The 14,163-nt window shown below is 39.1% G+C and overlaps 1 protein-coding gene across 3 annotated transcripts in view; it reads right to left on the bottom strand.

Annotated features, from left to right (window-relative positions):
• LOC149235555 (uncharacterized) overlaps positions 1–13,290 on the bottom strand; it is a 311,771-nt gene extending 298,481 nt beyond the window's left edge. For 2 of the 3 annotated variants that reach the window (XM_089372140.1, XM_089372141.1), the window contains exons 1-2: positions 12,937–13,290; positions 7,075–7,170 (exon numbers count right to left, since the gene is read on the bottom strand). In XM_089372140.1, coding sequence (XP_089228266.1) covers positions 7,075–7,170; positions 12,937–12,975 — 135 coding nt within the window. In that variant the 5' untranslated portion in view covers positions 12,976–13,290. Of the gene's footprint in view, positions 1–7,074; positions 7,171–7,734; positions 7,900–12,936 lie in introns of all 3 variants that reach the window. The other variant, XM_089372142.1, reaches the window with a different exon arrangement.
• Positions 13,291–14,163: the final 873 nt, after the last annotated feature.

Genomic DNA, 14,163 nt, shown 5'->3' with positions numbered 1-14,163 from the left:
AACTGTGATACACTGTGATAACCAAAGTTGCATCAAAGTTTCGGAGAATCCAATGTTTCATGATAAATCCAATCACATAGAGATCAGGGACCACTTCATCAGAGACATGGTCCAGAGAGGTGTTGTGAGATTGTAGTACATACCCACAAGGGAGCAGGTTGCAAATATTCTTACCAAGCCTCTAGTGAAGGGGAAGTTCGTGTTTTACAGGGACAAGCTGGGGGTGGTGGAGAATCCCTTCCTAGCTAGGAGGGAGTGTTGAATTCTATAGCTGCGGAAGGTCTTCTAGCTTGGTGTCTTAGCTAGGAAGATCTTGTTTTGCCTCTTTAGGAGCTTGCATGTGACATGCAAGGTATGCATGAGGGTTGCATGCAACATGCAAGGCATGCATGAGGGTTGCATGCGACATGCATGACATGCATGACATGCAAGCCATTTATAATTTATTTCTTAAGCTTAGAAAAAGAAGGCTAACAAAATTTAATTTCAGTAATTTGTCTTTATAGTAACTCAACGATTTAATCTCAACCGTCGATCCAGGCCTTAATGAAGTTATAAATTGAGACAAAGGGAAAAGGCTAAGAAGCACAGTCATTGTTGAGCGCTTGAGTGAATGATTTGCCAAGTGAGAAGGCACGACTTGACCAAGGAGATACAAGAGGACGTTAAGGAGATTTATGAAGGAAATCTAGAGGTCAAATTGGCAGGCAACCCGGGTTTTGTTGACGATGTATTTCTCAGGCAACGAGGGTTTTCTCAGGCCAAATTTTTCAATAAGAGGGGAAGTTACAAGTCTTCCAATCAATGATAATTTCCTATGTATTTCTCTGTGGGTCTAACCCATATTTTCTGAGTTAATATAATTTTCGAAAGGGTTTTATGGGTAAAACTTTCTATTGTACCTGTCATTAATTTCTCACTTATTCTCTTCAAATTTCCCTGTTAATTATCAGCATACTAAGTTTTCAATGGTTCTAAAACTTATTTGGTAAAAATATTTTTATGGATATTGTTAAATTGTTGAGTGAAAATAAACCAGGGATGATAAAAGTTTTACTTACCATAGAGATAAAGTAAAATTGGGTTACAAGCCAACCCACTAGATCAACAAAAAAATATGCCAATAAAATCCCACACGCGTGAGTTGTGAGCCAATGAAAGGATGACGTCATGCCTTCTTAGGGCTCCAAAAGCTACAAAAATACATTGGTAGGGCTACAAGGGTCCCCAAGCATCCTGATCAACCTCTATTTGAAGGAAGGTACTCAAATCAAGCCTCAAAGCATCTCCATGTGTCAAAATCCAGTTGTAGGTGCCCTACGTCAACTTTATGGGTGTCAAGTAGATAAGGTAGTGGGCTCTCTATCCAATTTTGGACCTACATCGGGTACAACATGCCCTCCTCAATCATCCTGGTGGATAACCATCCTCATCTGGGCTTTGGATCAAGGCATGCCCATCAAGTAGTGCCAAGGCCAGCCTGGGGCATGTTGGGTCCATTAGTACATCATCAAGAATCCTCCATGCCAAGCAAGAGAATCTTTGTGTTCTGGGGGTGCTCTGGGGTGTCCATCAACTGTTAAGATCAACAAAGTACCCACTACTTTGCTGCATAGGGGCAATGTTATATCTGCAAGATCGTCATGCTCTCTTAGAGTATAGTATGGCCAAGGCATCATATGGAGTAGGGTGCCCTCAAGGCCTCAACTACTCTGGACCACCTAGCAAAACCATCTCAAACTCAAGTGAAATCAACCATTCATTAGAGACTAAGACCATAAATGCATCTAAGTGGACCATACGTAAGTGTTAAGGGCATATTAATAATTCAAACTAGAATCAACTTCAAATATCTAACTAGACCAAATCCCATAAAGGTATTCCCAACCTTTGTAGGGATGGCTAAGTAGTCAACCCTATTAGGTGTTTCCAACCACCAAGGGGAGGTGGCATTTCCAAGGTCAAGCCTTCACTCCATAGGTGTTAGTGAGAATAGGTGCGATGGAGGGCAAGGATTTCATGGCCAAGAGCCATGGTCAAGGGACTAGCTAATAAGAGTCCACATCCTGAGTATATAGATGTAATGGAGGATGCAAATGTGGAGGCATCAGTTACCCCTCTCAGGCTACTTTTTCCACCCATTTAGTGTGCCTTTTACTTCTTTTTAATAATGCTTTTTATTGGTGCATAGCTCAAGGATCAAAGCCTTCTCTTTATGATGTAGCATTTGTTTTAACTTTTACCCCTTAAGATGAGACAGTTTCTCACTCATTGGAGTTTGTACATGCAAGGGTTCCTTTTGATGAGATGGAGCATCAAGTGCACAAGAACCAAATGATGGCTAATGATGGGGGTAGAGCTCATGCAAGGCTTTTCCCCATCTGCTAACTTATGCCCCAACCATCATTTGCATTTTAAATTCTTTTTTCTTTCATTGTGGCCATCTTATGCTTTTTCATTCTTTTAGCTACATCAAGCTCCAAGGAAAAGTTTTTCAATCTGACCTCAACATGCGGAAATGTGGGTGCCAAATCCCAATGAACCAATGGCAGTTAACCCAAAGGATGGAGAGGATATGAAAGGAGATGATGTGACATGGAAAATGTTACGTATGGAAAAAGGGTAAAGGACACTACTTCAATCCAAGTTTCTTAGGTAGTGTCCCTCCATGGACCCTAAGGCCTTAGGGGAGGTCCCACTAGACTAGGGCTAAATATTAACCCCCCTAGTAAGATGAGAGAACAAGTTTACAATCAAGATCGATCAATCATCCACATCACCCCATTATCCATACTTAAATACCAAAACATTAAGAGCACTCAACTGTAAAATGGTCAAAGTACTTGTTGAGTCGTAGCTGACCTTCATCTAAGAGGAATGTCGAATGGTGAGAGGTGTATGACTAGTGTAGATGGCGGAGGAAACTAACATATCATCATCAATAAGCAAATGTGTAGTGTTGTTGGCTACCTAGCTATATAAGATATGAGAATTGGTTTTCTCCAATGGGGTTATCCATTTTAGTGGGTAATAGCAATTCTCCTAGGGCCTTAAATTATCGTGAGGCTTTTTCATGTGCCCCCCTACCCCTCTTCTTTGGACCAAAATTCACATTTCCTTGAAGGAGAGCCACTCCTCTCAAACCAATGTGTAATACCTTGCAAGCAAACCTCTCCCAACATCTTCAACATAACCACCTATCAAGCAGATGACTCTTCTCCCTCCTTCACCCAAAGTGGCTTCCCCACTTAATAGCTATGGCCTAGCTAAGTCTTGAGTCTCCCCTTATTGTCCTGTTATCCTTTGGATCTTTGAGCATCAATGCTTTAATGCCAACTCCTCAACCTTACCTTAAACCCATATTCAAATCGAAACCTTAAAAACTCTTCAACCATAAGCCAAGGGAATGTCAACGTCCTACCTCTCTTACCAAGTATTCATACAACATATGTTTGCACCATAAACCAAGACCTCATGGCAGGACTAGTGATTGATTCCAAGACTGCAACAACCTTGGATTTGCAAGTTGCAAGCACCATTGAAGTACAAAGGAAGAAGATTGGTGTTGGAGAAAACACTTTCCTTACAAATGGGGAGTGTTAGCATTTGGTTAATCCAAAAGTGCTTTCACCTAGCTAGGAGAGCGCTTCATGATATGCGAAGGGATTGTGGTCTTATAGCCCCTTTGTTTATTTTTTACTTGCATCTGGAGAGCTTAGATTAGGTGCATGCTTGTTTTGGGATCACTGTTAGGGAAGCGCACTACTTGATGTGGTGGTAGGCACCAAGGCTGCAGAGGAGCGCCCCCCCCTTGCACCTGCTCCCAGAGCGCGCTCCAAATGGAAGCACTCAGGGAGCGCACTCCCACAAAAAAAATCACTCCCTAGAATCAGGAAGATAATTAGGCTCCACACCCATCGTGATGAGAATCGAGATGTTGTAACTTGTGGACCTGTGGTTGATGAAGATTATAGCTACTAGATGATTGATGTTATATGTTTTAATCCATGTTTTTATGCATTTTATAACTAATTCATCATTCTACATGCTTTTGTTGACATATATGCATCAAAATATAATAAAATATATATTATATAAAAAACACTTCCAAAATGCTCTCGACCCATAAGCTTCTGAAAATTGTCACTCCCCGCACCCGATTCCGCTCCCGCTTCCAAGCAACCTTGGTAGGCACATGTGGCGTATTTGGCATCTCCTACATGGGCATACTTATTGAGGAGCATGACAATTCCGCACATGTGGAGTAACCACCATGGAGGAGTACATCAAGCACTTGGACGTTGGGCATTTACCCCTTGGAATATGTAACCACCTTACAAACAATTTGAGGAGAGCACTTGAGATGAGGTACCACTAACTAGAGCGTGCACCATCTTGGAGAGGAAAACTTGACATGTCGACACCTAGCCTAGAGGGCGCACCAACTTGTGGGTTGGACAAACCCTAGTGTGACATGTGAACACCTTACAATGAGGAGCGATACATTTTGAAGCTTTGTTTGTTGACATAGCCTAGAGTTGCTTGTGGACTTAGTCCATGTTTTATTATTGGGCTCCTTCACCTTAGTTTATATAACGGACAAGAGTGTCTTTGTTAAGAACAACGACATTGGATCTTAGAGATTGATAGTTGGTGTGATGCTTGTGATTTGAAGAATCTTGGAAGATCATGTATTACGCTTATAATGAGGCTTAGTGCTTGTAACAAGGATTAGTGCTCAGAGGGTTTCAACTCTGTGTATTGTGATAGATCTTGCCCTAAGGGTTGCTAAAATGATCTATGCTTGAAGTTTTTGTGATATCTACAGTGTTGAGTTTGCCTAGAAGTAGCATTGGTGAGATCTAAGGTTTCTTACAGGCTACGCTGTACAAAATGTGGAATCATGTACAAGTTTCCAAAACATAAATGCCCAAAAATGTGACCCCTCTAAAATGGGTACATGGGGTAAATACAGTATATAAAAAATACAAAAAATATAGATATTTAGTTTTTTAAATAACACATTATCTTGCAAGAAAATAAAAATGACATTTTAGGAGACCCGTGTTTGTATTAATTCTCATAGATGATTACATGATGCAAAATCCCATAGCTTGGTACTCTTGATTAATGCTAATCCCATACCCTCATATGTGATAGAATCCAATGGAACGACTGCAATCTTGCAAACCTTGAAATCCTAATGATTGTTAAGTCAGTTGAATTCTAAATGGGATATGAAATTCTACTTTCTCCATATCAAGTTCGATGAGGTTGGAACCATTCTCAACCATCCTGAAACAAATAAACAGATAAAAAAGTAAGATAAGGGGTCATTGGCACAAACAGAGTTATATTTTCCCATTGGTCCCACGCCCCTCCCAAGCAATTACATGGGCCCATAAACTTCCAAGAAAAGAGCTCAAAACATTACTAGAAATGGGTGAAACACCTTTGAAACATCGCTAGTTGTGCCATATGTCTTGTAGCATTTCCAACCATTTCAGGTATTAGGATGTGACCAAACTAAGTGTTTCTTGCAACTTAGCTTGCAGAGCCATTGAAGAAATTAGTTTTGGCACTAAGGCTAAAAACTTCATGATATGAATCTGTGGTCTCATAAAAGTAAGGTGGAAATTTCAGATTGGGCATATTTTCGAAATTTCTATGTGTCAATTGTCTTTTGTCTAATCCCTTATAATTGAATCAACTAAAAGGCTAGATTCAAGAAGGATGGATACTTTTACATAAATGAAAGATGCTGAAATGCCCTTAACACCACCACCAAGCTCAAAACAAGTGTTAGTTTTCTCAAACATGAAGCAAGAACTAACAATAACCTTACAACTTGCAATATGGGCACAACATCACTCTTAGATACCAAAAGCCTGATGAAAGGGCTTCTTTGCTTCTAAACGAAAGCACCATTTCTAGTCACCCTAACATATTGTCAAAAGATTTCACATGGTTGTTTCGATTCATCTGAAGGCATTTCTCAATTACTGAAAATAACCTTTTTTGTTATAAAAAACCATTCTAATCTAGGGAAAAATTATAGAAAAATACATATTTAGGGTTTTGTGGCACATTAAACTTTGCTTGTGATTTTTATGGCACATAAAACTTTGCTTATGATTGGTATGGCCCATAAACCTTTCTTTGTGAATTTTATGGGCCATTCATCACCCTTCAATATGCAACAGAACGAGGAAATTTTGGAGCATACCAGAGGACAAATTTTAGTGTAGGGAAGTGATTTTCACTGGAAAACAATAAAGAATAGAGGATGGCCTTTAGGGCAAAGGAGGGGCAGAGAAACAAAACTAGTGATGGTTTAAGTTTCGTAGAGGGATCTGTACAACATGCAGTTGGACATGGTAGACAATTAGCTATTTGGATGAAAATGTTCCTGATTAGGATCCACGCTAGCTTCTAATACTTTTCTCATATTATATTTTAAGTTTTTGTGACATTTCCGTCATGTATGACAAACTTGAAATTTGTACATTATATGTAAATGGTGAATTTTGACTCTTGAGTAATAATATTGGTGTTTGTTTTCATATGGTTTACGTTTATAATTAGATACAAACTGGTTGCACTAGATAGATTGTATTCCTGAATTGTAAGATCATCATTCATCTCTATTTTTGAGTTTGTAAAATCTACGATGTGAAAGAAATCTGAAAAATACCAAAAAAAAAATGCAACATTATATCATTTTTATATTTATTATATATTGTATATGCATAAGGTATAGTAATTTATTTTTACAGCCTCCTTGGCTGCATTTCATAAAGAAAAGACACGAGATTTTATATCACAATAAATACTGCCCATAACTACTCAACCATAAACAAAATTTAACATGGAGAGTCCTCAATTAATTAATTAAAAAAAAGAAGATCTATTATTATTTACAAACAAATAAAAAGTCATCAATGAGATCACTAAATGCATTATTTAAAATTTAAAACAACTCAAGTGATTGCTCAAGACACTTTGAGCTCAATACAGAATTACAAACATGTACACAAACAAATAAGTAGAGAGGGTTTTCAAGATATAATAGACCTTGCATTCTGTCTCACATATCGGATGACCGCTCATCGTTTGCTCTGCAAATGCTGAACATTCTGGCTGAAGCCATGTTGGAAGCCATGGTGAGTCCTACAAAAAATAGAAAATAAGGACACAAAACAACACTAATAAAAACTTGAAGTCAAAAGAGCATGTCCTATGATTTCCCAAGCATTCTTGGTGAGATTCCTTATTCGATTGTTATAGGCAAATTAATGTCAATTTAGTGTAGTGAGAAAAAATTCACAAAATGCAATCCACTAGCCATGTCTACCAAGGAACTATCTAATTTACCATGGGGTCTCAAAGGATCCCAAATGCACTGCAATATCTGCCTAATAAGCGGTTCCAAATAATCAAGATTGATGGATTTGAAATATTCAATTTGAAATTTCTATCCAGTTACAATGTTCACTGAATTTTAAGGAAGAAATTCAAAATTCAGCCAACAACATGACCCAATGAATATAATCAGTTATATTTGGGGGGTTCATTCGATCTGATTTCAATTGATACAAATTCAAATTTAATCATAAAATAAATTCAATTAAATTTGAATTCTACAATATGAACAGCTGTGAAAATCTAGCTTCTTTTGTCCCTGAGGATGAGCAGAGTGTCTGTCCGAAACGTCAGACGTTTCCGCCTACTTACACATTTCAGCTCCAGAAGTCTATCTACAATATGAACAGCTGTGAAAATCTAGCTTCTTTTGTCCCTGAGGTTCGGCAGAGTGCCTGCCTGAAATGTTGGATGTTTCTGCCTACTTACACAGTTCAGCGCCAAAAGTCTATCTACAATATGAACAGCTGTGAAAATCTGCATTCAAACATTCATTCATAAAATTCAAATAAAATATGCCAATGCATGGAATTTCATCATTTTATGTTATTAAATTTTTGAATTATCTATTTTCTCAACCTTAATAGCAAAATTTATCCTATTTTTTTGCACCAGCATTTTTTTTTCTAAATTTCATTGTCACCAAATTAGAACACAAAGACAAACTAGGTGACTTAGCTTGTGTGTATGAAACTTAAATTGGAAACTTTACTTGTGGGAATCAATATGTATGAACTCAAAAACCATCTATTGCACTTTAATTTCCTTGCAATTTTGTCAGGTCATGATTCATGGAAGTAACAATGAACACGGAAATTGATGGCTGTGGTCCCCCTATGTTTCCCTTGGACATCACCGTTGTATTTGCTCAATTTTTAACCGTGCTAAAAAAATACTTTTGAAGCCTTAGTTTCCAACCAAATGGAATTAAGGCAGGTCCAAACTCCAAAAGAAGATTTCCCTGCTTGGTGACTAGGGAATTTTATATGTTAGACTAACTAAGTAGAAGTTTCACTTTAACAAGTCATTTTCTATTTTAAAAGGATGAAATCATGTTGCATCCACATTGAGACATTCCTTGTTTCTATTTGAATTACTCGGCATGTCAAGCAACTCAAGAGCATTGTTTGTGAAGTTAGATTGACACGTCCCCTTATTGTTTTCATTGTCCATGGCTCCAAAACAATACTTCTAATCGAGAAAGAAAATAAGTCCTAATGAACACTACATACAGAAGGTTATCCCTATAAGTTGTTCGTCATTAAAAATTGTTTTCTGGTTTTTCAGTATTTTGTGCTCTATGATCTAGAAAATTGCTCAAGATGCACCTATGCTAGAAACACGAACATTGTTGATAGCTTTACCACCACAAATAAACAAACAAGTAGCATGATTAATTTTCTAAAAATATCAACAAATTCCAACGCAATAAACTTATAAAAATTTCCTACCTCCAAGCTGAAATTTCAATGCAACGAAGTCATAAAAAAATTCCTAAAAGCTTTCTAGGGGCCCTTTTTCCTAGATGCCATGATAGCCCATCCGACCTTGACCCTCAGGCCATGTTTTCCCACACCACCTCCCTTTATGACATTCCCGGACAAACCCCAACACACATCCCCTCTCCTCCCTCCTCTTGTCACCTTTTCTCAGAGTGGAATATTAGGAGAGTAATCAAAGCTATGAGCACCAACAGTGCAGCAGATGAGGAAGGGTTCCAAGCTAAATTCTCGAAACATGGTATCCAATCTCTCAAGTCTTATATTGTTGATCTATTTAACCAAGTGGTATGTTCCAGTTTCCCCTTTGCATGGACACGACACATTATCCATCCAATCCACAAGTCAAGGAGTAGTTGCAATCCAAACAACTACAAGACTATTATGGTAGGCCATACTTTCTCTAAGTTGTACGCCATGGTCTTACATCAGTGGCTTTCTGACAAGCTAGAGAGACGACATCTCAAAGCAAGAGGACAAGCAAGCTTCTGCCCAAGATACCAACAATTAATCACATTTTCACACTTTGAGCCATTATTGAAGAGCCTCGTCATCGCTCTTCGAAAGCCTATTACTGCTTTGTAGGCTTCCAAAAAGCATTTGACATTGTACCCAGGGAGGCATTGTTCCAAAGGCTCCATGACATTGGCATATCTGAGACCCTCCTAGTAGCCATCATAAGACTGTACAAGTCAACCTCGGGTCACCTTAGATTGGCGCATGGCCTTTCTGATTTCATTCATAGTACCGTCAGGGTAAAACAAGGGTGCCCCCTCTCATCACCCCTCTTCAGAATTTATACTGATGAGTTAGAAACTTTCCTCCATGAGCACATCCAGGAGGGTGATGGTTGCCTTCTACATGAGGTATTGATCTCCCTACTCCTTTGGGCAGTGACTTGATCTTGTTAGCATCATCTACTCCAAAGGGCCTGCAGGGACAGATCGATGCCCTAGCCAGCTTCTATGACCTTCGATGGTTGACAGCCAACCTTGGTAAAAATAAGGCTATGATCTTCAATGCTTTGAAGAAAGCTCTTACGGACAGGCATTTCTATTATCGAGGGGAAGAGATTGAGATGACCACATCATACATCTACTTTGGAGTGCAATTCACAGCCCCGTTTTGGTATGCAACAAGCCCACTAGCCTCAACTTAGTAAAGGGTATGGTTCCCTGGCCCTCATAGAGAGACAATGTTTCCAGAGTCAGTTTTAGGACATCTCATCTAAACTATACCTCATGGAGGCAACTATTAGACCCATGGTCCTCTACGAATCTGAGATCTGGGGATCGAGATCGGTACAGAATCCAGACAAATTGGGCCCAGATGGAGCAAGTCCAGACCTTACTCCTCAGGCGCATCATATGATGCAAACATACAGTCCTGCATTCCACTATTCAAGCAAAGTTTGGGGTCCACCCCTTCCGCCTCAAAGTCATATTTCGCTTGGTTTCTTTCCTTCACAGAGTCAGAACTTTCATAGATTCAGTTGTCGAGAGAGACCGATACCCCTACCTTGCACTTTGCTCCTCGGAGGCCCTCACTTCAACTCCCGAAGGTCGAACACGTGGTTGGTTCTCAGATGTATCTCGACTTCTCCAGTCAATGACCCTTTCCAAAGTGCCTCCCCCCTTTCAAATTCTCCCTTGATGCTCTAAGCCATCTCTTACCGTCGAGACAGATATTGAATCAGTCCATCCCAGAGGATATCTACAAATTGTACATTCAGATCACCTAGACTTCACCCCCAACGAGCCTGGGTCTGAAGATGCCCTTATGCCTTAAGCACTTCTTGAAGTTGCAAGATGGTATCATTGTTTTCCCCCCATACACATATAGACATTGGATGCACTCACTCAACATACCCTTAGGACAGCTCCGAGTTGGTTCTCATTGACTCTGAGTGGAGACAGACCACCACATGCCACGATCTGATCAGATCGGCCAGATGTGTCACCTACAAGAGCTAGAGACATAGCAGCATCTCATTTTTAGGTGCCCCTATATTATGAGATCAGAGGACACTTCCATTACCTCTATAGAGATTCGTGGGGCTCCCTCTCTACCTTTTTCCAATATCCAAATAAAAGATGCTTAGCCCTCTTCATTAGGGATATATTCAAACATAGATCTCTGGCCCAACATACACCGCATCATGTGAGGATGGCCCAGACGATCACATCATACTTTCAGGCTGACCCAATTGACAAAGGCAAGAAGCGGCGAATTGAGTTCCAGAGTACTTCAGATAGTAGAGTGGTGAGACACCGAAGATCCCCGCAGCCCCCCACTAAGGGAGGTTGACTGATACCCTTAAGACTACTTCGGAATTGCCGAATAGCATATCAGTTTAGGTATGTCCAAAGCACCAGAGGGATTAGTTCTAGGCAGATCTAGTGTGAAGCCACCCCCCCCCCCCCCCCCCGCGCCCCCAAGACAGATTCCTTCCCAACCGCAGTGAAGCAGCCAAAGACTTATCCAAATCTTTTTTGTTTTAGCCTCGGATGTTAGGAGCATTCCTTGCTCCTTCCTTCCCCCAAGATCGTGTAGCCAAATTCCCAGATAGTTCTAAATACTTAGACAATGAGCCAACACCCTCGTCGCCCTCCTCGCCGTCGGTTATCAAACTCAAGCATTCTTGACATCATGGACTTCATGTTCAGCCCTCCCTCAATATGGGCTCTTCATCAGGCAGCTAATACGGTTTGCTACATGTTCATGCTCATGAGGATGTCCTATTGTTTGTTTTTTTCATTACTTCATTTTGCATACATATATATTTTTTGTATTAAATTTCGCTTTTCTAGGAGTGGCATTTGCACTCCCACATTGTACTCTCACTAGATGTATCCTCTAGTACCATTGACCTACTTTTGTGGTCATTTGTTGGACATTAATGAAATTATTTTATCTTTATCTTCCCTACCTATAGGTTCTAGGACATTGACAATGGTTGTAAAAGTATAGTCTAGCTCATATTGCTATGGTTTACAACTTATCTAAAAGAATTGCTCTAGTTCACAACTTATCTAAAAGAAAATTACTATAGATCCATCTTAACACCGGATCCATTGAGTGTTTAAGAGGATAAAAGAAATAGGTGCCAACCTTGATGTTTTTGACCCATAGAAACTATATAACCACAATTAGGTTTGCACCGAAAACAAAAAAAAAAATCCCTGTCAACGCTCAATAGATAGGGGTCAAGATGAATCCTTGTTTTTGTCTGCTCGTGTTTCAGGTTGACCTATTTTGTTTGTCTGAGAATTACACAGTTACGCAAGTGTTGAAGATCTTCCCCTACATGGACTATAGAATACATTGGGACAATGTATCAGAAATATTTTCATTCTAGTATGTTGTTGTCCTTAGCGTGAAGCATAAATAACCAGCGAATCTTTTTGAGATCTTTATGGTCCTGGCTACAATATAATCATTTAAGGGGAAGATTGTAAACAAGAAAGTAAAAATTGTATTGATATTCTCAAATGGCTGCACAAGAAATGCCTCAGAAATACATAGGCATTGCAGGTACCCTAATAGGCTTCAAACAGTTAATAGTTTCGATCGATTGGTATAAGAGCATAACCTGCTGAGCCACGCCATTTTGACCACAAGTCCATCCAAATTCCAAAGAAACAAATAAACCCACTGCGACCAGAGTGGCTTATGAGCATATGATTTAAAATTACCTCATCCTCCATAAAATACACATGGAGGCTACATATGGTTGCCAAATGGTTACAGTGTATTCTTTAAAATCCCGATGACCCGAGATATAGTCTAGACTCTGAAGAATCGGCGTATTTACCAGGTTTGCAAGGTTTCAAAAATTTAGGCTGCCCTTCAACAAATGCTTGAAAATAAATAAGAGTGTGCAATAAAATTGATTGCAACGATGAACCTCAACACTATTTATGAAAGGAAATAATGGCTTCGTAAATGAACCATTCTCGAGAACTCGTGCCAAACCCTAAAAGATATGAATGCAGTATATGGAAATTGCACGAACCTCTGAAAACTCGGGCTGGCGGAGCTCCTGCTTGCCCATTTGAAATTGTTGCTGCTGGGAACTCTGAGAACCCTCCTGGACAGAGAAAAATGTTTAGCATTTGGCGCTATTCGCATGTATTACAAAAACATTTTTAAAACGTTTAACGTTCATGTTTTTTTAGATGTTGGGAGCTGGTAATTGATTCGGTCGGATGCTTGAGTGAGTCTTCGTTTGAATCTGGTTGGTTGGTCACTATAGACTTGAGGCTTTTGTCTCAATAGCCCGCAATTGGTAGTAAACTTAGGAAGGATCAAGATAATTGGAATGGTCGAGATATCTAGAGACATGGTCATGGAGTCCCATTTTAGGGGATGTCTATGAAGTCGTAGGGAGAGTGTTAGAACTGAAGTTCAACTATTTAAGCTATTGTCCCTTCCCTTAACTAAATGTTGTTAATATATTGTAACATATTTTAATCAATCATATGAGGGTTTAGCTATCCTTAATTTTGATCATGCAAGTTCAATTAACTATTTATGAGTATTGTTGAATAAAACTTTGATTATGTCTTTCAATTAATTAATCAAAATCTTAGCCTTCTAAATTGTCTTCTTCACTCTATCATGTGGTTGGGAGAAGTTTTACTCCTCCACTTTGTTCTATGGTCGATAGAGTGTTGGGCAATCTCTTATATAATAGATAATCTCATTAAATGAATTTGACTCTTGTTTGGCCTCATTACAGGAATCTCACTTCCTAAATGTGAAGAAGGGTAGATGGTGAATAAGTATTTTGTTGATGGGTGATTTTTATATTTTTTATAGCTAATTTCTAATGGGAAAAGATGCATGTCTTCGATTTTTTCATCATGCATTTTGATAATAAAAAATTCAATTAGATAAAACTTGATGCTATAAGGAAAGCAAATGAGAGTTATCTTTATGGATAGTCAAGGGTGGCCCTCTATTCATCCAAGGCATATCTTTGAGTTTCTAAGGATCTTGTTTGTTTCCCAACCCTCCCTAAATAACTCCAAGATGTTGGTATTATGAGAGTGGAGAAAGAATTGATAAATTGATTGCCAAGTCCATCATTGTCATGATAAAATTATAAATATATTGTGGAGTGTTGGTTGTGATGTATGTTTACTATTAATATTGTTGGGGTCCCTTAGTTGGTGCCTACAAAATACTAAAGAAATACCTACATTATTTCTTATTGGTTAATACTAATGGATCAAAGGTT

The sequence above is a fragment of the Pinus tabuliformis genome, chromosome 8 (assembly GCF_031772625.1).
Source record: "Pinus tabuliformis cultivar Carrire ecotype Pingquan chromosome 8, CPIR1, whole genome shotgun sequence".
Lineage (NCBI taxonomy): Eukaryota > Viridiplantae > Streptophyta > Pinopsida > Pinales > Pinaceae > Pinus > Pinus tabuliformis.
Note: the sequence above shows the minus strand (reverse complement) of the source record. Positions and strands in the feature narration are given on the sequence as shown.